At 39.0% G+C, this 25,694-nt stretch overlaps 1 protein-coding gene across 3 annotated transcripts in view; it reads right to left on the bottom strand.

Annotated features, from left to right (window-relative positions):
- The window catches only part of EPSTI1 (epithelial stromal interaction 1), an 83,145-nt gene that overhangs the window by 21,260 nt on the left and 36,191 nt on the right, over positions 1 to 25,694 (bottom strand). For all 3 annotated transcript variants that reach the window (XM_059377766.1, XM_059377768.1, XM_059377767.1), the window contains 2 exons: positions 14,724 to 14,817; positions 3,733 to 3,816 (listed from right to left, as the gene is read on the bottom strand). In XM_059377766.1, the coding sequence (XP_059233749.1) occupies positions 3,733 to 3,816; positions 14,724 to 14,817 (178 nt within the window). The remainder of the gene's footprint in view (positions 1 to 3,732; positions 3,817 to 14,723; positions 14,818 to 25,694) is intronic.

Below are 25,694 nucleotides of genomic sequence, written 5' to 3'. Positions count from 1 at the left end.
GCAGCGAGAATTTGTACAAATGCACTAGTCATCACAATAAGTGAGAATATATTAAATTAAAAGGAACCATGAAACGGGGTAAAAGGAAGAACAGCTACTTTTGTCACCAGAAATATAATTTAAGACAAAAGACACAGAGAGGTTAAATTAAGTGATGGAAAAGGAAATCGCTGTATAAATTCAGACAAAAAAGCTAAAAGAAAATATTAGAATCAGACAAAATAAAAAGGCAAAAAAAAAAAGAAATCAAGCTGAAAATTATTAAATGGGAAGACTAGTATATTTCATAATGGCAAAAATCTGTACTGAACAACAGACTTCCATTAAGTCTCATTGGTTGGAACAATTTCCTGTGCCCATAGCTAAGTCAGTTAACAGTTGAGGAGAATGGAATACCCACGAGCAGTTAGACCCTTTGGGAATAGATCCCTGGGCCTTGGATATGCCTGCCTTCTCTGAAACATGGGCTATGCTAAGTAGGATGTATACATGAGAGAAAAAAAAAAGAACCCAGGGTTTTAGGAGAAAGGTAGGTAATCAACAGTATTCAATAAGCCACCCTGAAGTTATCACAATGCGCAATTTCCTTCTTTGCAGCATTAATTACTGCAAAGTGATTGGTTGCCATAAATTAAAAATGCAGTTGTTTATTTCTTTGTCTCCTTTTAATTGTCTGTCTCCTCCATTAAGAAGCAAACTTTGTGAAGATCCCTGACGTCCTGTTCTTCATTGAACCTCTAGCATCTTGCAAAAGGCTCCAAATATAGTAGGAGTTCAATACATGTTTGTTGATAGGATGGATGGTTGGATACTGGGACAGATTACTCTGAGATAGATCCACCAGGAAAAAAAAAAAAAGCTAGAAAAGGAAAACTTCAAACTGATATTAAATACTGTTACAGAGTTACAGGGAGATGGGGATTGCAAAATGACCACTGAATTGAATGATCAGAAGGAGTTTACCTTTGGAGAGGTTTCAGTATGAGCACTTCTAAATATAAATCAGAACATAAGGAAGAAAGGGCAAAATTAATAATAAAGATGTGATTATAGTAAAATTACCTTTGTCTTTTTTTTTCCAGTAGAAACAGAAAAAATAGTATCTCTAAGGATAGCAGAATCAAGGAAGGGGTTATTTTAGAAAAGCAAGAGTGAATGTATTTGTTTGCCACAACAAAAATGTAGTCAGATGAGAAGAACATATTGAGTATATAGGAGAAAAGGGGAATTATAAATAAGTTTTTGTATGAAGAGAAAACTGAATTAAATGTAAAATATATATAGGCTAACCTTAAGGAAGAACTTACTGTGTCCAGAGATCAGAGTAATGAAAGAGTGTGAAAGAGATACACAAAGCAAAATAAATGTGCTATCACCTCAACTTAACCTAGATTATCTGCTTATGAATCACTTCATCGTGGGTATTCACTAAGTATTTGTTGAATGACTGAAATAAATAAACACATGAATAGATGTGATGTTATACGTCTGGGTTTGTTTGTTTTTTTCTGTATCTTCTTAGCATAAACCTGATGCTTGTTTTCTTAAGCTAAATCTTAGAAGTGATATAGAATGAGAGACTCTACCAATCAGGAAATGCCTTCAGAGACATGTAAACAACAGACTGAACAAAAAGGAAGAGAAATAAAAATAAGGTAACTACCCTTCTCTATTCTACTGTTATTGAAAACTCTAATGATGGGATTATGTGTATGCCAAAATTATTCATTTTACTGAAAGCTACAGTAAGTAAAGGGAAATAATTTATGCAAAAAATATGCTCAATCAATAACCAGAAAATATGTATCAATATTTGTCTAACTCTAGAAGAAAAACAAGATTAAGAAATAAAAAGCTTGATTTTCACTGTTTAAAATAACTGCTCAACCTGAAAATTAAATCCCAGATCTGATTTTCTAATCTGTTGAGCATTCTCTTTGTGAAATGTTCTACTTTTAATGGTTTTTACGTTGTAAATATTCCACCAAACCTTATAAAGTACTATTTAAAATTCACTAAAAGTTGTTTTTATATAAGTATATCTTATACCAACTTCACAACATTCTCCTCAGTATCTAAGTACCTCAGGACTGGATATTAAGTTAAAAGGTCACAAAAATAGACTAACATTTACATGTCACTTCACAGACTTATTGAAAATAAAACATGAGTGTATATTGGACTTAGCTTCTACATGCTAATTGCTTTAGAATCTTACTATATTAATTATTAAATTGTGGATTTCAATATGAGGCCTTTGGCAAAACAAAAAGATGTTTTAAAAAAAACCATAAAGGAATAAAAATTTTTCTTGGTTTCTTCATTGTTTACATAGTAGCTCAGTAACTAAATTTACTACTTAAATTATTTCTTCCAGTGATTTAATTATTATCTGCTATGCACAAAGCAGTTGAGTGACACAAGTCCTCTATAAGATATGCTGATGGGAACAATGAGTAAGGGCTTGACCATTGCTGGAAGGAGGATAGCACTCAAAAGGGTCAAATTATAGCAGTGCCAATTAGTTACATACAGTCTATTTCATAAAGTGATTTTACACATAATTGCTATAATAAGTTATGTTGTACAGCAGAGACATAAGGAAAAATTTTAAATCAACTCAAAAAAAATCAAATGAGAGTTAGAATTCAAGTTAATTGTATAAAAAGAAATAAATTTGAGAGATATTCTGGAAGAAATGACAGGATTTATCAACCACCAATACGGCAAGAGGAGAAGTTGGAAAATGAGAATGATGGGGAAGATAATGGTGTCCAACTACCTAAATAATTAATTTTGTTCTTTAAAAGATATGGAATGAGGGGCGCCTGGGTGGCTCAGTGGGTTAAGCCTCTGCCTTCGGCTCGGGTCATGATCCCAGGGGCCTGGGATCGAGTCCCGTGTGGGGCTCTCTGCTCAGCAGGGAGCCTGCTTCTCCTCATCTCTCTCTCTCTGTCTGTCTCTCTGCCTATTTGTGATCTCTCTCTCTGTCAAATAAATAAATAAAATCTTTTATAAATAAAAAAAAATTAAAAAACAAAAGATATGGAATGAAGTGGTACCATAGAGCTAAGCACTGGTGTTCATTCTCATCCCATGCTGAGGAGCTTCTGGCCCCATCTGAGCAATGTATAAAAGGCAGGTGTGACCATCAAGTCACAACATTGAATGTTTTCAGTTCTCATGCCAGAAATTTTATATTCTAATGCGAATTGCCCTTTAAGCACTGTTCTTAGGAGGCTCTGCATTCATTTCACTCATTTCTATTCTCAAAACATTTGGAATACCTCATATATTTGTGTACATGTATAGAGTATCCTTGTTTTATGGGTATTTTTAGGTGAATATTTAAGCTAGTTTCATAACATTTTATGGCTATTTGTTATGCATTATAGTATTCTCTGAACACTATAGTTTCCTATGTCTTTGGGTTGAAAAATGACAGCAACATTGATATATTCTGTAGATCAGAAGTTCATGAGTATTCGGTTATCTTCTGAATTACTGGCCCACCTATAGCAGATACACTCCAGCCCCCTTAGGAAGCTAAGTACCATGAGAGTTGACCACACCCCATCATATTCTTAAAATATGCCCAAATCTCACTTTTTATTTTTAATGCTTTTTTTAAATAATTTTCATGTATGTAAATTTTTTTGTTCAGAAATACCTTCAAAATTATCTAGTACTACAAGCAGATAATTAGCAGTGACTAAAAGTTCTTATGAGTACCTTCTGATGTTGTTCCTCCTTCATCTTTTGCAATTTTTTGTTTTCTTCTTCCTTTAGAGAATCCTTATAAGCCCGGCTTCTGGCCTGTAAATGTATAGGAGAAAAAAAAAATCATAGGGAAAAGCATTGCCACAATATACTAGTCTGCCTACCACAGGACTGGTTCTAATAACTCAACCTCTACACCAAGCATACAGTAAGCTCTCCATAGACACTTGCTTATGGAGTGATTTATGCATATGTCTGAAGATGTCCCAGGGGATATATAAAAACAAGGCTAGTATATGCATAATCATCCAGCACATTTTAAAGGATGATCTAAATGTTTGTTTAATTAAGCTTAGAAAATACCCCTCAGAGATAATCAACATAGTTTATTCTTCTAGTTGTAAGGATTTGAAAAACATATTTAACTTTCCTCTATTTCAAGTATATTCCAACTAACATCAATTCTAACTAGACTCTGGTAAGCAGAGAGCATGGCGATGAAACTGACTTAGAATAAGCCCATCAAGGAGGAGGAAAATCTATAGATTTTACCTCATTTACAACAGCACGAATGCATTAAATCGCCAGGCATTTATTTTTAGTACTTTATTTAACCCTTAAATTCTATGAAGTAGATTTTATCCTCATTTTGTGGATAAGGAAATGGACTTGGGTATGTGAACTAATTTGACCGGACCACAAGGCCACAGTGGAGTTCCAGTTGCAGCTCGTCAGACTCGGAAGCCCTGATTCTGCCATTCTCCTCCTTGCCTGGGCTGTCCCTCCTTCAGCCTTTCCCACTCCTTTGCTGCTCAGCTAAAATGCTGTTGTATTCAACATATAGGGAACTCAACTAAGGCCTTACACATGTAAATGTGGGCCCTGCCTAGGAAAAATATTGCTCTCAAATAAAGCTATATTCTTCTGTAAATTATATAGACTCCAAGTAGCTGATCAGTTAATCTCAGAGACAAGCAACAAAGACAGTGACTTTCGAAGCACTGACATACCTACTGCTCATTAATGGTAGCCTATTAAATAGCCTGTCAGCTGGTGATTGATACCATAACATTCCAGAGATGCATTTCTTTCTAAGTCTTTGCATCCTTCATCGGTACCTGAAGCTCATTTTTATTTCTGAGAAGGAAAACAAAGGCTGTTCAGAAGCACAAGGGTCATTACTTCTGGCTGAATTAGAGCCTCAAGGGGCCTTGTTGGGAGAAGCAGCACACACAGTAGGATGCCCTCTAGTCCCACTGACCCAGCATGACAGGGTTTCACACACTGGCATAGTGACCGTGCCTTCTGGAATTTATGAGATTTCAAGTATATTGTCTGTTCATTTGTCGTATACTTTCTTGGCTCACAGTGATTTGTAGCCCACCCTCTGTAAGGTAGAGAGGGCAGCCTGATAAGCTAATATGTAGGAAATGCCATTGTTCCCATAAAACTACCAGCAGCATCAGGGCAGCATACTACGTATTTCAGGCCTTGTTCTTTGGACTAATAACCCATAAAGCTTATGAAGGCTGCCCCCCACTGCCTTACTATAATTTTTCTTCAAGCACTTCTTAATTTATTCCCCCATTTTCTGTCACTATAAAAACCTACATTCCATCAAATAATAAGCACTTGCCAGGAAGGGAGAGAGGCCTTCTACAGCAGTACTACTACATCTGGAGTGGAATTCCAGATGTGTTCAGGAAGCCCTCACACATTCAAACCCTGCTTCATTAGACAAGCAAAAATATCCTAGGATTTTCTCTTATCTAAATCCTAAGCACAAGAGAACTGTGATAAGACACTGAAGGTGGAGAGTTGTTCTCTAATGAGTGGTTCTCTTCTTTTTACTTAGAGAAGGCTAGCCTTTATCACAGATATTCCATATAAGACCCGAAAGAGGAAAATGGACCAGGGACACACATCTTCTACTCAAGAGATTAAAAGGAGTAATAAAATATTTAGTTAAAGCAGATATGATGGTTGAGTGAGAAATCTAAATTCTATTTGTATAATTTCCTTTTAACATAACCACTTTATTGGCCTTTTATCAGAATAGGGGTCCTAGTTTTTCACTCAGAAAAAAAAGACAGGGATTAGTCACAAAGTGTCATTTATAAGGCCACAGAAACTGGGAAGTCACATGGCTCTTCAACTATGAAGAGTTTAAAGTTACTTGGAATCCTAATTCTTGCTTACCCAGCTGTGATTCCCAGGCAGAACAGGAAGTTTCTGTTCAAAAATAATGGGGGAGGGGGAACTTTTGATCACAATTTTTCTTAGTTCTAAATCCTGCAACTTCTGTCATTGTATTCACATGATTTTTCTATCACTAAGTATTAATATAATATCAATACTAAATTTTTGTTATTCAACCAAAATATACATTTTAACTCACCCTTCCCCAAAAGCTATGCTTATAATACATATGTTCAATAAATAATATGCAAGCCACTATGTGTAATCACTTCATAAGACATGATATCAGACCTTAAGTGATCAGAGCCTGGTGTGGAAGTCAGACAAGATAACTGATGATTACAGTGCAGCATGATGGGTATTATGACAGAAGAAGCTAAAAGGACATTTAATTAAACTGGATCAGAACACCTTCTTGGGGCATCTAGGTGGTTCAGTAGCTTAAGTGTCTGCCTTCAGCTCAGGTCATGATTCCAGGGTTCTGGGATGGAGCTCCAAATAAGGCTTCCTGCTCAGCAGGGAGCCTAGCCTGCTTCACTCCCTGTCTCCTGCTCCCCCTGCTGGTGCTTTTTCTCTGTCAAATAAATCAATAAATAAAATCTTTAAAAAAAAAAAAAAAAGAAAGAAACAAACAAACAAACAAACAAACACCTTCTCAAAATGGGTTGACATTAAGTTGTGTTTTAAAGAGTGAGTAGGGGAGCACCTGGGTGGCTCAGTCAGTTAAGCGTCTGCCTTTGGCTCAGGTCATGACCCCAGGGTCCTGGGATTGAGCCCCACCTCAGGCTCCCTTCTCAGCATGGGAGTCTGCTTCTCCCTCTCCCTGCTTGTGCTTTCTTTCTCTCTCTGAAATAAATAAATAAAATCTTAAAAAAGAAAAATAGCGAGTAGGAATCAGACGAAGCAGGGGGAAGTTTACTGTGTGAACAAATGAAAAATAGCATGGTATTTGTTTGTTAGGGCTGCCATAACAAAGTACACAGTCTGGGTGGCTTAAATACACAGAAATTTATTGTCTCACAGTTCTAGAGACTGGAAGTTCAAAAATTAAGGTATCTTTAATGTTGGTTCCTTCTGAAGTCTTGGAGAGAAGGATCTAGGCCTCCCTCCTTGGCTTGTAGATAGCCATCTTCTCCCTGTCTTATCACATCATCTTCGTGGAATACACATTTGTCTCTGTGTCCAGATTCCCCTTTTATAAGGACACGTCTCCTGTTATATTACAGCCCACCCTAATGACCTCATTTTATTTTGATTATTTCTATAAAGACTCAATCTCAAATAGTCACATTGTGAGGTACAGAGGGTCAGGGCTTTAACAAATGAATTCTGGGGTGGGCAGGGAGACCACAGTTCAACCCGTGACAAGCATTAGTTTTCCATTTCAAGATGGTGGAATAAATATGTTTCTGCACCATCCTTCTCTCAAAAATTACCCCAAATAGAGGAAAAGATGAGTCAAACTCTACATTCAGAAACCAAGATACATCTGTATTCCCAGACAAAAACCTAGGAAGATTAAGAAACAATAAGCAAAAAGAGGAAAAGAGCGAAACAAAGGACATGCTGGCTGGCTGGGATGGAGGATACCCACAAGAAGCCGCTTTTCTCCACAGAGTAACACGAGGGCCCAAGAAGGATGCAACAGCTGGTGAGGACGACGGATGAAAGATAGGAAAGTGCCTCTGTCTGCTCCCACCCTGGAAATTCAGCCAGTAATTCTCCCAATTCTGACAGTAAATCAGAAGGGTATTCTCTGGATAAACTAAACCAGGCACACCTAGCATGGAAGCTCATGGTGGTCAAACCCCAGATGCAGAGTGAAAGGACTGTATAAAGTCCGGGATACTGAGTAGTGAGCTTCCAGACTCCCTTCTTCAAAGTTATCCTCTGCTCCCTGCTCTGAGTCCTCTGAGAGCCAGAAGGTGATATTTTGTCCATGAAACAAGAACAGGCTGCTATTATTTTTTAAAGATTTTTATTTATTTGACAGACAGAGATCACAAGTAGGCAGAGAGGCAGGCAGAGAGAGGAGGAAGCAGGCTCCCCACCGACCAGAGAGCCCGATGCGGGGCTTGATCCCAGGACCCCGGGATCATGACCTGAGCCGAAGGCAAAGGCTTTAACCCACTGAGCCACCCAGGCGCCCCAAGGCTGCTATTTTTAAAAAGCAACAAAGAAGAGAGAAGCTCCTGGAAAATAAAAATATCTTCCCTCTCCACAAAGGCGGCCAGTAAAATATTCAGAAGATAGTTAAGAAAATGTGTGAGATAACAGAAAACATAAATGTGCACACACACACACACACACATACACACACACACACACACACACACACACATGCACACATACATCTCTGCCCCCATTCCTGGCACAGATATCAACAAAGGTTTTAACCTTTGTAACTTCCTAAGTGATAAGAGCATTAGGAGCATCTCTTGGGTTCATATTTCTTTGACTCCATCCCTTACACAGGGCTCCTAAACCCATATAAATTCCTAAGTGTTAAGAGCATTATAGCATCTTTTTTCCAGTGAGGCTTGCTGGATGGACTACTGGATGGGAAATGGTCACTAGAAAGACCAAGCCATGATTAGACACTTGGAATTTCCAGATCTGTCCCCTCCAAACCTCCAGAAAGGGGAGAGGGGGTGAATATGGGGTTAATTATTGATCATGCCTATGTGACAAAGCCTTCACAAAATCCCAAAAATATGAGGGTTCTGGGAATTTCCAGGTAGATGAACACATCCACACTGGGAGGGTGACCATATCCCAACCCACAGGGACAAAAGCACCTGCAGCTCAGAACACTCCCAGACCTTACTCTTTGCATCTCTTCATCTGGCTGTTCATCTGTATCCTTTATCAGATCCTTTAATAAACTGGTAAATGTATGTAAGTGTTTCCCTTGAACTAAGCCATTCTACAAAATTAAGGGAACCCAGGAAGGGGGCCATGGGAACCCACAATTTGTAGCCATGCTGGACAGAAGTTATGGGTAACCTAGGACCTACTACTTGCAGTTTGGCATCTGAAGGAGAGGGCAGTGTTGTGGGACTGAGCCCTTAACCTGTGGGAACCTCCAGGTAGATAGTGTCCGAACTGAGTTAAACTATAGGACCCCCGACTGTTGTCACAGAATTAGTTGGTATGAGGCAAGCCCCCACACATCTGTTGGCAGATGTGTGTGTGTGTGTGTGTGTGTGTGTGTGTGGCAGTCATATGACAGGAAAGGAGACACTCAGGAGGGAAAGGACTGGGGATTTGTCTAACCCAATATGCCAAGGAGGAGAAAAAAAAAAGTCAAAGATAAATTAAAGGAGAAAAATATTTTTTTTCCACAAAGAAGAAAATAAATCTTAGGATTTCAATAATAAGAATTCCTTAAAGAACATGAAGGGAAATGAATGAAAGAAATGACACAAGAAAATCTAGAAAACCTAGAACTAGAAATGAGTTTCCAGACTGAAAATGAATATAAATGACCCTCATACTAGGACACATCATTTCAAAATTACAGAATACCGATTGGGGGTGGGGAAGGAGATATTAAAATATTTCCAGGAGAAGCAGGGTAGAGCCCTTATATATAAGGATTGAAATTCAAATAGCCTTGGATTTCTCAGGAACCAATACTCAAACGTAGAATAGCAATGCCTTCAGAATTCTGAAGGAAAATTATTTCTAATTTGGAATACTTACCAGAAAATTACAAGCTAAGTGTGAGGACTGAATAAAGATAGTTTCAGAAATGCAATGACCTGAGCATGCTTCTTCTCTGGGGAGGCCACCAAATAATATGCTCCATCAAAACAAAGAAATAAAACAGGAAAATAGAAAATAGGAAACCCAACATAGGAAAACAAATAAGAGCAATTCCCTGGATGACCTTAAAACAGCGAGCCTTATCCTAGGCTACACGTTAGAATTACCTGGAGAGCTTTAAATGCCCTGAAGCCCAGGCCATAATACAAGAGGATCTCTGAGGTTATAACCCAGGCATCAGTGAATTTTAAAACACCCCCCAGGTGATTCCCATGTATAGATGAGGTTGAGGACCATTTTGTGAAAGGAAAGTCCCAGAACAACAGCTGTGTAGGAGGCCAAATGAACAACCGGTCCAGGTTAAGGCAGAAGAGTGCTGCAAAAGGGCTGGTTCCAGGAGGGAAAAAAAAACAAAATTGACAGGTTATCTCACAGGAACAAAATGGAAAATTGTGCGGAAATTTGCACCAGAGACACTTGTTGGCACAGTAAAAAAATCTGAAGGAGGGCAGTCAGATGTTCAGAGGAAACTAAGCAAATGTTAAAACACAATTTTTGAGAAGTCATAAAAGAAAGAAAATGCAAAGTATACTAACTGGATTGACAGTGAGAAAAGAATTATGTAGCCATAGTAAGAGAAAGCATGAAATACTGAATTTTAGGAGAATGGAAGGGAAGGAATAAATTAACAAAATCTAAACTTAATTAGTCAAGCAATAGTAATCTATACATTACGAGATACATGAATCCAAATAACAAACAGCTAGGAGAATGTGATAGAATGAATAATGGCGCCCCAAAGATGTTCACATCCCAATGCCTAGAAGCTGTGAATGTCACCTTATAGCAAAAGGGACTTTGCAGAAATGGAGGATTCTGAGATAGAAGAGGATCCTGGATAATCCATGTGAGCCCAGTGTAATCACAAGGGTCCTTACAGGAGGAAGGCAAGAAAGTCAAAGGGAACTGACATAAGATGAAAGCAGAGAGTAGATGCAGCCACGTGCTGAGCAGCCAGAGTGTCGGTAGCCAAAGGGAAGCTAGAAGAAGCAAGGAACGGATTCCTTGAGCCTGCCTCGAGCCTCCAGGAGAAGCTAATTTAGCCCCTTCATACTCATTGCTGACTTCTGACGTCCAGATCTGTAATGGAATAAATCTGTGCTGCCTTAAGCCACTAAGTTTGCAGTCATTTATTACAGCAGCAATGGGAAAAAATTTTTTTTGAGCCACAACTGACATTACATTATATTAGTTTCAGGTGTATAGCATAATGATTCAATGTTTGTGTATACTGCAAAATGATCACAATAAGTCTAGTTAATATCTGTCACCATACATAGTTACAAAGTGTTTTCCTTATGACATGAACTTTTTTTTTTTTAAAGATTTTATTTATTTATTTGACAGAGAGAGATCACAGTAGGAGAGAGGAAGGGAAGAGATCACAGAGAGAGGAAGGGAAGCAGGCCCCCTGCTGAGCAGAGAGCCCGATGTGGGACTCGATCCCAGGACCCTGAGATCATGACCTGAGCCGAAGACAGCGGCTTAACCCACCGAGCCACCCAGGCGCCCCTATGACATGAACTTTTAAGATCTACTCTCTTAGCAACTTTCAAATACACAGCCCAGTATTGTTAACTAGAATTACATACAAGGAGTTTAAAATATTGGGAGTGGGCATGAGATGGAAAAGGTGGAAGGGACACATGTCGTTCTTTAAGTGTTGACTTTTTAAAAACATGTGGCACATGAATAAAAGTTTAACCAAACTGCACTAGGACTTCCAAGGAGCGGAAGTGAAAGGAAATGGCTGGAAAGATATGAGTTATGGAGCAGTGCCCCCAAACGTTAATGTGTACACAAGCCACCACAGACTGTTAAAATGCAGCTTCCTATTCAGGTCTGGAGTGCGGCCTGAGATTCATCAAGGCCTCCATAGGCTCCCAGGTGATGTCCATGCTCCTGGTCCATACCCCACACTTGGAGTAGCAGAGACCTAGATTCTGTGCAGAGAAAGGTATCATGCAGGGAGGGAGGGGAGCAGAGGGCAGAAAAGGCTTTGTGTTTAAGCTAAAGAATTTTGACTTTATCTTTAATGATACAGGGAGCCACTGGGCAGTGGCTAAACAAACTGAGACTTTTTACATTATTATTCTCTATGGAGGAGGAGGCCTGAGACAACCAAGTGGAATGGAAACCATTTCTTGTATAACCGGAAACATTCAATGTTAATGTTTAGGGAAGGCATGTTGATGCTGGGACTTCTGACCACACACACACACACACACACACACACACACACACACAGAGTACAGAGAACTGTATCAATCCATGTGTAAGTAAACACTGCATCTGTTGTCTGAAGTTCTTTTGAGTATCAAAGGAATTTTCTTGTGTCTTGATGGAATTATATAGTATTTATTAGATTCCCACCTGCCCATGGAAGATCCACATTTAAGGAAGTATGATAAGAATAATTTCTCAGAAAAGTTGCATTATGTTAAAAAAAATTTTTTTTAACTTGAAACCTTGCCGCTCATCACATCCCACATAAATGGGTACCACACAGTGCTCACATTCCATACACTGACCATAGGTGAGGCAAACTGCTGGTGTCTTCTCCCCATGTCACAAAAGTGCCCTGTGTACATGCAGCTTTCCTAAAGTGTTAGAAAAGGTTCTGCTGAGCATTCTCAGAGGCATTCTATGCATATGGATTAGACAGAATGAGAAGAGTACAATATGGGTAAAAAAAATCACTTAAAAATATATTGAACACCGGGGCGCCTGAGTGGCTCAGTGGGTTAAGCCTCTGCCTTTGGCTCAGGTCATGATCCCAGGGTCCCGGGATCGAGCCCCGCATCAGGCTCTCGGCTCAGCCAGGAGCCTGCTTCCCCCTCTCTCTCTGCCTGCCTCCCTGCCTACTTGTGATCTCTCTGTGTCAAATAAATAAAATAAAATCTTTAAAAAATATATATATATTGAACACCAACAAATTATTAATAGTTTGGTGTTGAAAGGGGAGCAGCTATTGAATGCAGCTCATAAAGAACCATCCCGGGGGCACCTGGGTGGCTCAGTGGGTTAAGCCGCTGCCTTCGGCTCAGGTCATGATCTCAGGGTCCTGGGATCGAGTCCCGAATCGGGCTCTCCGCTCAGCGGGGAGCCTGCTTCCCTCTCTCTCTCTCTCTCTCTGCCTACTTGTGATCTTTCTCTGTCAAATAAATAAAATCTTTGAAAAAAAGAAAAAAAAAAAAAAAGAACCATCCCGGGTCCAATGCTGCCCTATATTGTCTATTAATAGCTCTGAGGATCGTGTGACTAAGGCACTAATCAATCTACAGAAAACACAGCTCTGGGAGAGATGAGTCATGTTTTGGACAACAATATTAAAATTCAGGATGATCTTGTTAAATTGAAGAAACAAGCTAAAAAGCAATTGAGCAGGCACACACAGTTTTGCCAGGTGTTTCAAACCATAGGATTCGGGAAGCCCTCAAACAAAATCAAGACCATCCTGGCAGCCAAGCACCTAGTTGATAAAGCTATCCAGTTGCTGACTTCCCTTCCCTCCCTCACAGCCACAGGGTATCTGGATAGACATCAAGGACTGTCCCTACACAGGATTTAACTCTACTACCTACAGCTACTCAAGTCTCTCCTCTATGGCCCTGCAGTGAGGGAAGGAATGACAGATGTGACAGGATTTGTGGCAACTCTAGACTTGGAACACCATATTAGAAGTGGACCAAAAAAATAAGAAACATTTCAACTTTTGTAAGAGCATAATGACTTTTCCCAACAAGTGCCATAATGTGTTCTTGACATTTTAAAACATGATCACTAAAGGAGGATGGAGAAGATGAAGATCAGGTTTCTCTAATCTCTTTTTTACATATCCAAACCCTGGAAAAGTGAACACTCTAGAGAACTTAAATCCATCTTTTCTTTCAACTATAACCTCTTCCCAGAGGCATCCTTAATTACATTTACTTTTGTGTCCCCAGTTAGCTAGTCAATAACCAAGGCCCTGCCAACTTGACCTTATAAGTGGTTTTCTGACCTATGCTCTATTATCTCCATCCTCCCACCCACTGACCTACTTCATGTCTTCATTATTCCTCACCTGGACTAATACAGAGCCTCTTAAAGGCCTCTTTATTCCTTTAGAGCCATCCTTCACATGGTTACCAGTATGATTCTGCCGAAATATAAATCTGACCTTGAACCTTCCCTGAAAATTTTTAGTATCTTTAGCACTCAAAGAATGAGATCCAAGTTTTCCAAAGCATCATACAAATGTTTCACTGGGAGCACCACAGGATTCCCATGTGAGGCATTTCTGGATGGTCTTGATGTCTGGAGGATGCTACTAGCATTTTGTGCTCAGGGGTAAGGGATGCCACACATCCTGCAGTACCCAAGACACCCTAGAGAATGAACTACCCCCACCCAAACTGCCACCTGACTCCCCTCATGATTCCTGCATCCTTCTTCAGCCTTCTCTAGAAGAGTGAGCTACACAACTCTTATTCCCTAACACAAGCTGTGCATTTTCTTGCCATTATGCCTTAATTCTTGCTTTTATGTTCTACTTCCTGACACCCGGAATGACTCCTCATGTTACTGACTCATCCTTTAAGCTCTAACTTTCTGTTATATGCTCTACACTCACCTGTCCACTTTATAACTATGGTTTTCTCCTTCACTTAACAAAAGTCCCTCCAGGCAGAGACTGTATGCACTTGGTAGACCCTATGTAAACATAAAAATCTGAAGGACAGAAAAATAGATGGATGACTATGTGAGCTCAAAGGCTTTTCAGAGGCTGAAAGGTGCCCATAATGTAGATAACAAGTGCGGCATTGTTTTATAGTTTGAAGGAAGCAACAGTTGAAGTCAAAGTTTTAGATCAGGTCATCTGCCTTTAGTCCCAACAATCTATGATATAAGGATACTCTATGCCCTTAGTCCTCATTCACTAAATGCCTCTTTACAAAGTACCAGATGGCAATCCTGCATGGCATCCCACTTACCCAAGTTGAAGACTGTGGGTCATGAAGAGCAATTTGATGGGTACTTCTGTCTGGCAACTCTGCAGCCAGTCTGCTCAGGAACTCAGCAGTTTTGCTAGAAGAAACACAAATAGATATTAGTGCTTTCATGAAAATAGAAATATTATTTATTGTGCCTTTGGATACTAGCGTAGACTTTTATTGGGTGATGACTGAAAATCTCCTGAGTAGAACAAAAGGTGAGTTTGAGTACAAGGTAGTATAGAAAACCAAAACAAAATGCTATTGCAAGACCACATTGTTGAACAACGTTAAAGGTCTGAAAAAATATAAAATTAGGTTTGTGGAATATGAACCTATGATTTCATATTTTCTACTTCAAGTACCCTGACATGGAGATAAATGCTCTCTCAGATTCCACAGCGTGGGGTTCTAATTTCCCTTCTGAGCATTAAAGCTTGACCCTCAGACTTCACGAAAGAGCTGTGGTACAATGGGTCCCCTGTGACTCTCATTCCACACTGGTTTTACATGGCCCTTGATTCACTGTCTCCTCTCATTTCCCTCATGGCTTTGACTACTCTCAGGACACATAGTCCCTCCAATTCAGTAACTCTTTTTTTTTTTTTTTGAAGATTTTATTTATCTATTTGACAGACAGATCACAAGTAGGCAGAGAGGTGGGATGGGGGGAGGCAGGCTCCCTGTGGAGCAGAGAGCCCGATGCAGGGCTTGACCCCAGGACCCTGGGACCATGACCTGAGCCAAAAGCAGAGGCTTTAACCCACTGAGCCACCCAGGCGCCCCTCCAATTCAGTAACTCTTAACCATATATGGATCATGGACCACCTCCCTTTGGGATTCTGAAAGCAAGGATGAACGCTCTCTCTCCATACACACACATACACATGCATGCATGTGCGTGCATGCGCGCGCGCGCGCACACACACACACACACACACACACACACACCCTTCACATTGATTTGTACCTCCCGTGGAACTTAAGAAGTGCTGCTGGTCTAGCCTGCATTTCTGATATCTCTTTTTAGCTCAGAAAGATTGGCCTAGAAATATTATCATCAGTTTTAATAAGAAGTTCTTTGATTTTCCCCCCAAAATCCCAAACCATTGGAGGCACCTGGGTGGCTCAGTCAGTTAAACATCTGACTCTTGCTTTTGGCTAAGGTCATGATCTCAAGGTCATGAGATGGAGCCCCAGGTCAGGCTCTACACTCATCGGGGAGTCTGCTTGAGATTCTCTCTCCATCTCTCTTTTCCCTCTCCTGCTCTCCTTTTTTCTCTCTCTCAAAAAATAAATAAATCTTGGGGTGCCTGGGTGGCTCAGTGGGTTGAAGCCTCTACCTTCGGCTCGGGTCATGGTCCTAGGGTCCTGGGATCGAGCCTCGCATTCGGCTCTCTGCTCAGCGGGGAGCCTGCTTCCTCCCCTCTCTCTCTCTGCCTGCCTCTCTGCCTACTTGTGATCTTGGTCTGTCAAATAAATAAATAAAATCTTTTAAATAAATAAATATTTTAAAAAAAGAAAAAAACCCATCACCCCAATCTCTCCACTCCCCTATGTCAGGCAAAGCACACTAGAATTATTTCCTAGCCCTTACCTCAGTGACTTTCCCATGCTGCCTACCATTGATCTCTATTCCTTTGTCCTTTCCTATTGTAATTTATGGGATTTTTGCCACCATATTTCACATTCACATCCAGATACCTCATAGAGGCCTAATTTATATTACATCTGCCTTCCTCCTTCTCTCAGTTATCCCTCTTCTTCCCCCTAATATTTTAGGCCTACTGCTAAGATCCAGTTCATCAAGCCCTTAAGATGTGGTCATCAAAGGAAACATAACTGGTCTGGTAAAAACAAATGGCATCCAGTGGAAGGAAAAGTCAAAACAAGGAATTCAAAAGTAAACAGAAATGCCCACCTCACTTCAAATAATTACTTAGATAGAACATGGCATTTGAACAAGGTCAGAAGCTTAAGCTAGGAAAGGAAGAGCATAAAGTTAAGCGACGTACATAACCCTGAGGAACATAAGGCTTCGGCAGTTGAGACAAACAGCCTCTCCATTTGTCTAGGATTGCTTATCTTGCCCAGAATAGACAAGGAGACTAATGAAGTCGCAGAATCTGGAAGCTGCCCCACTGTCTCGGGGCTTTATGAAGTCATCAGTCAAAAGTGTTAAAAGAAGAGAGTTGCCAGAAGTTTGGATGAGATTTCTGAATATCCTTAGCTGAATTCAGACATAGGAAAAGCAGTAAAAAAGAAACACTGTGATAAACAACGAAGGAACTTCAGGCCAAGTTGACTGGCCTCCCTGCATTGTGTACTAATGGTTGCATCTTAACTGCTAGTGCCAAGTACTTAACTGCAGAGCCAATCACTAGCCATGGCCTCTCTGCCAATTATGACTGCCCCACTTATACCACAGGATTAAATCATAATGACAGGGCCACAGAACTGTCACAGGAATGCAAGTTGGGGTCTGTGCAGAATGCAGATTATTCCCAAAGATTAACTGTATAAACAAGCCAAGTTCCAAGCTACTTATTTCTCTACTATTAGTACCATGCCTACATATATAATTTAATTACCATATATTGGCCAAAACTAAATTGGGATCCTGGTAGGCAATTGTGGTCATATTTAATAAAAATAAAATATACAACCTCCTTGAAGGCAAAAAGTAGGAGAATCTCCTGGTGGGAAGTCTAACAAGACTAAGAACCCCAGACTGCAGCACTGAGTTACATTTCCCTTGGTGTTTCTTGCCCTTTGTCATTCATGTGACTCTGCCACCTATCAAGGGGAATGACCCTCTTTTGCTTTATCACTCTAACCCAAGCATAAATAGATCACTCCTTTCATTTATTCTCTACAGAACTGATGGAAGGATTACCAATAACTCAGACTTGACTTAGAAGATTTTGTCCACTCATGTCCAACTTAAGATCTTCAAGGGTCGTTTCTGCTTGTTTTTAGGGTGATTCCTCTGGCTTATCCTAAAAGGTATCTTCAGGATAACCTCACTTCAACATAACTCAGTTGCAGTAGAGAATGCTAAATGTCCAAACTCATGTTCTCCTCTTCTAGTCACACAACTTGACTACATTTCCTGGTCTTCCTTGCAGTTAATTTTGGGCACAGGGTTGAGTCTTGACCAATAGAACATGAAAGGGCATGATGCATACCCTTTCCAGGATTAACTAATTACAAACTTCTTATACATGCCCCTCCATACATTTCTCTCCTTCTGGCTGGCTGGAGTAAAGATAAATCCCAGCACAAACTTGAAAATTGTATGTAGAAGGCAGGAAAGCCTATATTGGCTCAGTGCCTGACTATATGAGTAAAGAGGGCCTCCACTCAAACTTGTTCACCCATGCCTTAAATGAGCAAGAAAAAACCCCATATTACTCAATCTATATATATTTTAAAGTCTATTACATCCCCTAGAATACCCTTATAACACAACATAAAGAAATATACAAGAGAATCATTTCTTAATTCAGGTGATCAACTCCAAAAGTATAATTTAGTATAAGAGCTGAGGAAAAAGAGGGGGGGAAGAAAAGATTTTGAAGGATTCAGCTAGGCAGGTTAGGTATTTCAGAACCTTAGTTGGGGGAGGAAAAGGTGGGAAAGGGGAAGAATCTATTCATCCTTGAGCTTTGTCTTCTTGTCAGTTCTAGAAGCTACTACCTAGGCCCAGAGTATATAAAAGTATGATAACCTTCCAGATGCTAGGGAGGGTGTCTTGCAAAACACATCCCTTTATAAATTGTTAATGGAAGGGAAAATCAGTGTTACCACTTCAGAAAGTAATTTGACAATACTTAGTAGAGTTGAGTATATGTGTCATGTCTAAATGCCTACTCTAGAGAAACTCTTATATAGGTATTTAAAGACAACCTGAACAGCATCACTTGTAAAAGTCTCAGAGATAGAGAGAAGGAAGATAGATTGAGCCAGGTGTGGGATGGGGTGGGAGAGATGAGAATGGAAAGGAAAAGGGAAATGAACTTGATCTACATCAAGAATCAATATGGTTCAGTTCCAAAAAACAGTATCCAGTGGGGGAGAGGGGGAATTGTGAAAGTATGATACAGTGATCAAAATATCTGAAGGACGCAAAACAATATTCTGAATATATGAGTGGAGGGGGCTCTGTGTTTTCATATATATGTAATAAAATTGGAAAAATACACATGATGAGAAAAAGAAAAGCAGCTCAAAACATCTGGGAACTTTTGATGGCTGCATAGTATTCCATTGTGTATATATACCACATCTTCTTGATCCATTCATCTGTTGATGGACATCTAGGTTCTTTCCATAGTTTGGCGATTGTGGACATTGCTGCTATAAAAAATTAAAAGTCAAAAAAAAAAAAAAAAGAAATAATGAATACCCATGGCCACACACAATAATCAAGTCTGGAAAGGGTCTAATGCTTAAGTCAACACTATCAAAGTACAAAGAGTGTTCAGGAATGATTTCCAAAACTATGAAATAGATTGTTAATGTCTAACATACTAGATTCAATAAACTGAGCATTAAACAAAAAAAACAAAAAAACATCTGGGAACTGTTCTAACACATCTACAACTCAATGTTATTACAAACTAATCTGACTAAACTATGTTGTTCTACTAATGGACAAAAATGGTCCCACAGAGCATCCATTTCACACAAGTATATCTCACAAATTACCAAATATCCCCCATCTTGATAAATGAATGGCAACTTCCTCATCAATTACAGCTTTATACTCATCTAGCCTGTCCTTCCTATAGGTAAGATTTACGGAGACACCCATAGAATCATTCCCACGTGCTGACAACACATAACCCAGATCAATCCCCTGCTTCTTTTTTTTTTTTTTTTTTAAGATTTGATTTATTTATTTGACAAACAGAGACACAGTAAGAGAGGGAACACAAGCAGCAGGAGTGGGAGAGGGAGAAGCATGCTTCCCGCTGAGCATGGAGCCCGATATGGGGCTCGATCCCAGGACCCTGGGATCATGACCTGAGCCGAAGGCAGATCTTAATGACTGAGCCACCCAGGCGCCTCTATCCCCTGCTTCTTTAGACCCTTCCCAGCAGGGAACCTGCTTCCCTACCCCCCCACCCCCGCCGCCTGCCTGTCTGCCTACTTGTGATCTCTGTCTGTCAAATACATAAATAAAATCTTTTTTAAAAAATGAACCACATGTAAGCAAAATCTTAGGTATGACTTTAGTGGTTGGTACCTATTCTCTGTGATTTTGAAATGTTTCTCAAAAAGAGAAAAAGCATACATACCACTGTGGTGCTTTTTGGGGAAAAGCTTTACACGTGCCATTCTAGGTTCCTCAGAACAATAATTTCCAAAGTGCCAATAGGAAGACCTGTGTGAGACTAGCATCGTGAGAATCACCTGTCTTGCTTCTTGGAACTTACTGGATGCAAGACTTGGACTTTCTAATTCAGCATGCCTGGAGCAGGATCTGAGTTTGTTTCTCAAAAGCACCCCTGGTGATCTTGAGAACTACTATAGCCATACAGATGGATATTTAATATGCATAATTCTGTTAGGTCCATGTGATTCTGACTTAAGATTAAATCATGCTATAACACACATTTGAAAACAAAACCTCAGTGTGTCTTAGAAGCCATTCTATAGGAGTACTATCTAATAATACATTCTTCCTATCTTTCACAATAGTTTCACAAACCTGAACTTCCCCACCATGAGGTTTAGGTGAGCAAGTAATCATTGTTACATTCACATCGCCTGCATTTGTGCAGGCAACAGATATTTCTTTAGTCTCTGCTTTGTGCTTAGTAATATGAGTTATCAGATAAACTAAACAGATACAGTTTTGCCTGAGTCAGTTTCATGTAAGTGGGTACGAACAAAAAGCATTCATATAAGCACTCAGAGCTAAATCAGGGGGGAAATTTTTGAGGATAACAGGATATTAGAATAGTCCGAAAGAATCTCCCCCAGTTACAAAGGGAAAAAATAACTTTACAGTGGAGATTACCACAACCAAGTATTGAGAGTTAATATCACCAATAATGAGGACCTCAACAGCACGTACCCTCTGGTATGATGCTCTGAGGACACGGCATCACTTCTTAGTTTTCTGAAAATTAAAACCTCAATCTGATCATAAAAAAAAAAATTAGATAAACCCAAATTTGAGGTACATTCTACAAAGTATCTAACCAATACTGACTGAAAGTGTCAGTGTCTTGAAATGTAAGGCAAAAATGAGGCACTGTCACAGATTGGAGGAAACTAAATAGTCATGACCGATAATTATATTATGTGATCCTGAATCAGATACTAAAACAGAAAAAGAACACTAGAGTGAAATTCTGATAAAGCCTGTAGTTTGTAGTGCCATATCAATGTTAATTTCCTAGTTTGATCATTGTACTATGGTTTTATAAGATATTAACATTAGGGGAAGCTAGAAGATCTTACTCAAAACGCTATATTTTTTTTGTAACTTTCTCTTCACTGAAAACTATTTCTTTTTAAAGATTTTATTTATTTATTTGACAGATAAAGATCACAAATAGGCAGAGAGGCAGGCAGAGAGAGAGAGAGGAGGAGGCAGGCTCCCTGCTGAGCAGAGAGCCTGACATGGGGCTCCATCCCAGGACCCTTTCCTTTACAAATGCCTTTAATTCTCTCCCTCCTCTTTCTCAAATAAAGTCAACCATCTGCTTTCTCTGCATGTGTACCAGAACAAGTGAATCAAACTTGAGGAAAAATAACATATCAGGTGTTTGGGGATGGTAGGCATGGAGGAGGATGGAAGAGCGGTGGGACAGATTGGCTTCACTTGAAATTCACAAACACTGACGTCACTCTAAACTGAGCCCACACCAGCTCCTGCCTGGACTCCAGCAGTGATGTTGCCTCTAGCTTCTCCATCTCTATTCTTGCCTCCTCACATCTATTCTGGACACAGCAAATGATAATCAACCTCTTAAAAAGAATAACAAAGCTTCTGAAGGTTTGACCCCAATAGCTTAAATAAAACCCAGACTGTATGCCATGATGTGCATGATCTGTCTGGTTCCTGCCATCTTGGCAACTTCAGGATCTGTTGTTCCCCATTTCAACCCCAATATACCTGCTTCCTTTCAGGTTATGGTATACGCTGTGTGCTTTTCGCTCAGCCTTGGGCCTTCTTCCCTGGTTTTCAGCAGAGCTCATTCTTTCTCGTGATTCCATCTTCGGTTCAAATGTCATTTTCTCAGAGATTCATGCCTTCCTGATCATGCTAAGGAGATTCTCCCCTCCCAGTCCCAGTATTCTTTTTTTTTTTTTTTAATTTATTTGAGAGAGAGAGTGAGAGAGAGAGAGAGAGCATGAGAGGGGAGAAGGTCAGAGGGAGAAGCAGACTCCCCATGGAGCTGGGAGCCCGATGTGGGACTCAATCCCGGGACTCCGGGATCATGACCTGAGCCGAAGGCAGTCGCTTAACCAACTGAGCCACCCAGGCGCCCCCAGTCCCAGTATTCTTGATCACTTCACCACTATGTTCTGTCATAGGAATTATAGTCTGTTATCCTATATATTTCTTGGCGAGCTTGTTTATCATCTGAATTTCCACATTTGATTATGGGGCTTTATTTGTTGTATTCATGATACATACCTAGAACCTAGTAACCTAGTAACCTGGTATAGGGCTTTGCCAATTTTTCTAGAGTTGCTTATTCTTATTGAGTTGCTTTTCTTATTACTTTGTGGAGTTCTTTGTGAAGTTAATACTTTGTCCATTACTCTTTGAGGCAAATATTTTCTCCTAGACTCACTTGTAATGTTCTTCACTGTGTCTCCTACCATAAATATTTTCTGTAGTTAAATCTGTACTTTTCCTTATAGCTTTTGAGTTATGTGCTTGACTTAAAATTTCTAAGAACATTCTTCATTACATTCTAGTTTTGTTGGTTCAATACAATTTGTCAAAAATTGTCTTTTTGACACTGATTTGAAAGAAAACTTTTATCAATCGCTGAAGTCCTAAATACTAAATGCCCATATATTCATGGGTCTACTTGTAAATTCTTTCATTGAGTAGATTTATTTATTACAATGCCAATAACACCTTATTACTACCATACTTTTTTATTACATATATGATACCTGGTACAATAAGCCTCTCCCAAGTCCCTTCAATTTTTCATTTTTAAGTTTATCTACTTTTTTAGTATTTTCTCTTTAAACTTGGTCTATCAAATTCCATAAAAGCCCTGTTCAGGAGAAATATTATCTTTATAATATTGATTTTTTTTCCTTTTATCATAAATGGTCTATATTTATTTTCATCTTCCTTTAAGTATTTCATTTATATAGTATCTATTTATTAGACTTATAACTACCTGTTTTACAGTTTAGATGATTATTTTAAGTGGGGCTTTTCTTTCATATTTTATAATGAGCTTTTGATTGTGTATAAGAAGACAAATACTGGGGCACCTGGATGGCTCAGTGGGTTAAGCTGCTGCTTTCAGCTCAGGTTGTGATCTCAGGGTCCTGGGATCGAGCACCACATGGACTCTCTCCTCAGCAGGGAGCCTGCTTCCCCCCTCTCTCTTTCTGCCTGCCTCTCTGCCTACTTGTGATCTTTGTCTGTCAAATAAATAAATAAAATCTTAAAAAAAAAAAAAAGACAAATACTTGCCTATTGGCTTTAGAGCCATTCGTTTTCGTTGAACTATTTGTACCAGTTCTAGTAATTTTTTAGTTGATCCGTCTGGGATGTTTTAGACAATCAGAGACACTTACCCCTTTCTAAAGAGCCAACATTTAGGCTCTTTATTTCTTTGTTAGAAATAGAAAAGGTCTCTAGTTGCAGGTCAGTAATAAACAAGGACTCTCATCATCCTGTTCCAGACTTCACTAGGGGAAGCTGGCTTTCTTCCTAGAATTTCAAAGGAAATCTAACAACTTCTTTGAAGGTTTAGTAGAACTCACTGGAAAAAACCCAGCTGGGTCTAGGGTCTTTTGTAGGTCAAAGTCAAACTACCTTTTCCCTTCCATTTATAGTTTTTATTCTATTCAGGCTTTAAGCCTAGTTGTACATATTTGCCCAGGAAAGACTTTTTTTCACCCAGATTTCCTCATTTAACAATTAGAAGTAGGACATAGTATTTTGCGCCTCCAGAATTTTGGTTATACTTCCTTTCTTGTCCTTGTAGTTCTTTTTTTTTTTTCTTTTAAAATCAGACAAGTTCAAAATTTGTATGAAGTTTTATCAGAATTTTTAAAACTTTAGTGTTTGGGTTAATTTAATAAATTAACCCAACCCAGATGATAAATTCCTCCTCTACCTTATTAAAAATCTTTTTCCATATTACCCTTCCATCTCTTCTATCACTTTGTATTTATTTATTTTATGGTTATAATACTATCTTAATAAAATGCTTTGGATTATTCTACTTCGATTTTTACTAAGAGCTTTTAAAACTACATTTTTTAAATAATTTTGTTGCCACATTCTATAGGTTTTAACACAGGATACATTAGAATTTGTATTCCTTTATCCCTAAGTAATTTATAATTTCAGTTTGGGTTTCAATTTGTAGGTCATTTAGATAAATGATAAGAAAAAAAGTTAAAGCTTCTTATTGCTTAATTTCTAACTTCATTAGATTTTTCTTAGGAATGGTGCTTTCTAGGATTTGGGAGTATTTGGGGGGCCTGAGAAACTTTGAAATCTTAGTCATAGCCAATTGTAGTTACAAATGTCAGTATTTGTAAAGAATATGTTTTGCTTTGTTTTGTTTTGTTTCAAGTAGGCTCCAGTGTGGAGCCCAACATGGGGCTTGAACTCATTACTCTGAGATCAATACCTGAGCTGAAATCAAGAGTCAGACACTTAACTAACTGAGCCACCCAGGCACCCCAAGAATATATATTTTCATAAACTATGTACAGCACTTTATAACTGTCTATATAATCATACTGAGCCACTGTTATTCAAATCTTCTATTCCTTTATTTTCAACTCTTGTTTTGCAGCATCTCTTGTGGTAACATATGGCCAGAGTTTCATCTTTTTATGCAATCCAAGAGCACTTCTTTTAACAAGGAGATTTGGCCTATATACCTTTTCTGTGATTGCTGACTTATTTATAAAACTTCTGCTCTCTTTTCTGCCTTCTGTTATAATGATCAAATTTTCATTGTATTTCATTGTTGTATTTTTCTCCTAATGTTTTTATGTTATATAGCCTATATATCCTGTTATATATCCCATCATCCAGTTATATATCCTATATCCTATCCTATTTGTACATCTAATTAAACACATAAAACACGTATTACTTAGTCTTCCATCAATATGTAGAATTCATAAGCCTTTCCTCATGCAAAGAAAAAAAAATACTTACGTTACTTCCTGTCCCCCTCTCTTCCTTGTGCCTTTTCTAGCACTAACATCCTCTTGATATTAATTTGATCACACTGATTCTTAATTAAAAAAGATAACAATCCATCATATTCTTGACTATAAATGTCACTATCTTCTTTGTTCACAATTATTCTGATATCTTCTCTCTTCCTTTTTCTTGGATTCATTATTTGTTTGACAGGAGCTGGTTTTGTGGTAATTTTTTTTCAGGAATGATCTTAGAACTCAAAGGAAAGTGATAAAGTTGGCTCTGTAGCTAGCTTGTCTCTAAGGTTGAAGTGGGGCACATATGCCCCCAGGTACAGTATAATTTCCAGAAGCACTTCCTGGGCTCCACAGCCTTAGTAAATCTCTTCTGTCAAAAAAAAGTTCTTAGGCTCTGTTCTGGGAACAAAGGCCCAATCAGCTGGTCCCTCTCTTCTTCCTGTGCTGTCTTTATTTCAGTTCCATTAGACTCTGTCTAGTTTCTCCCTCCAAGCACAATACTAGATGTCTTATATGGTTATATTGATTAATCTTCTTTTGATTTAGCAACTTTTACTAGTCCCACCCCAT

Source organism: Mustela nigripes, chromosome 15, assembly GCF_022355385.1.
Source record: "Mustela nigripes isolate SB6536 chromosome 15, MUSNIG.SB6536, whole genome shotgun sequence".
Classification (NCBI taxonomy): Eukaryota; Metazoa; Chordata; class Mammalia; order Carnivora; family Mustelidae; genus Mustela; species Mustela nigripes.
The sequence above is the reverse complement of the archived record's forward strand: the minus strand, read 5'-3'. Positions and strand labels throughout refer to the sequence as shown.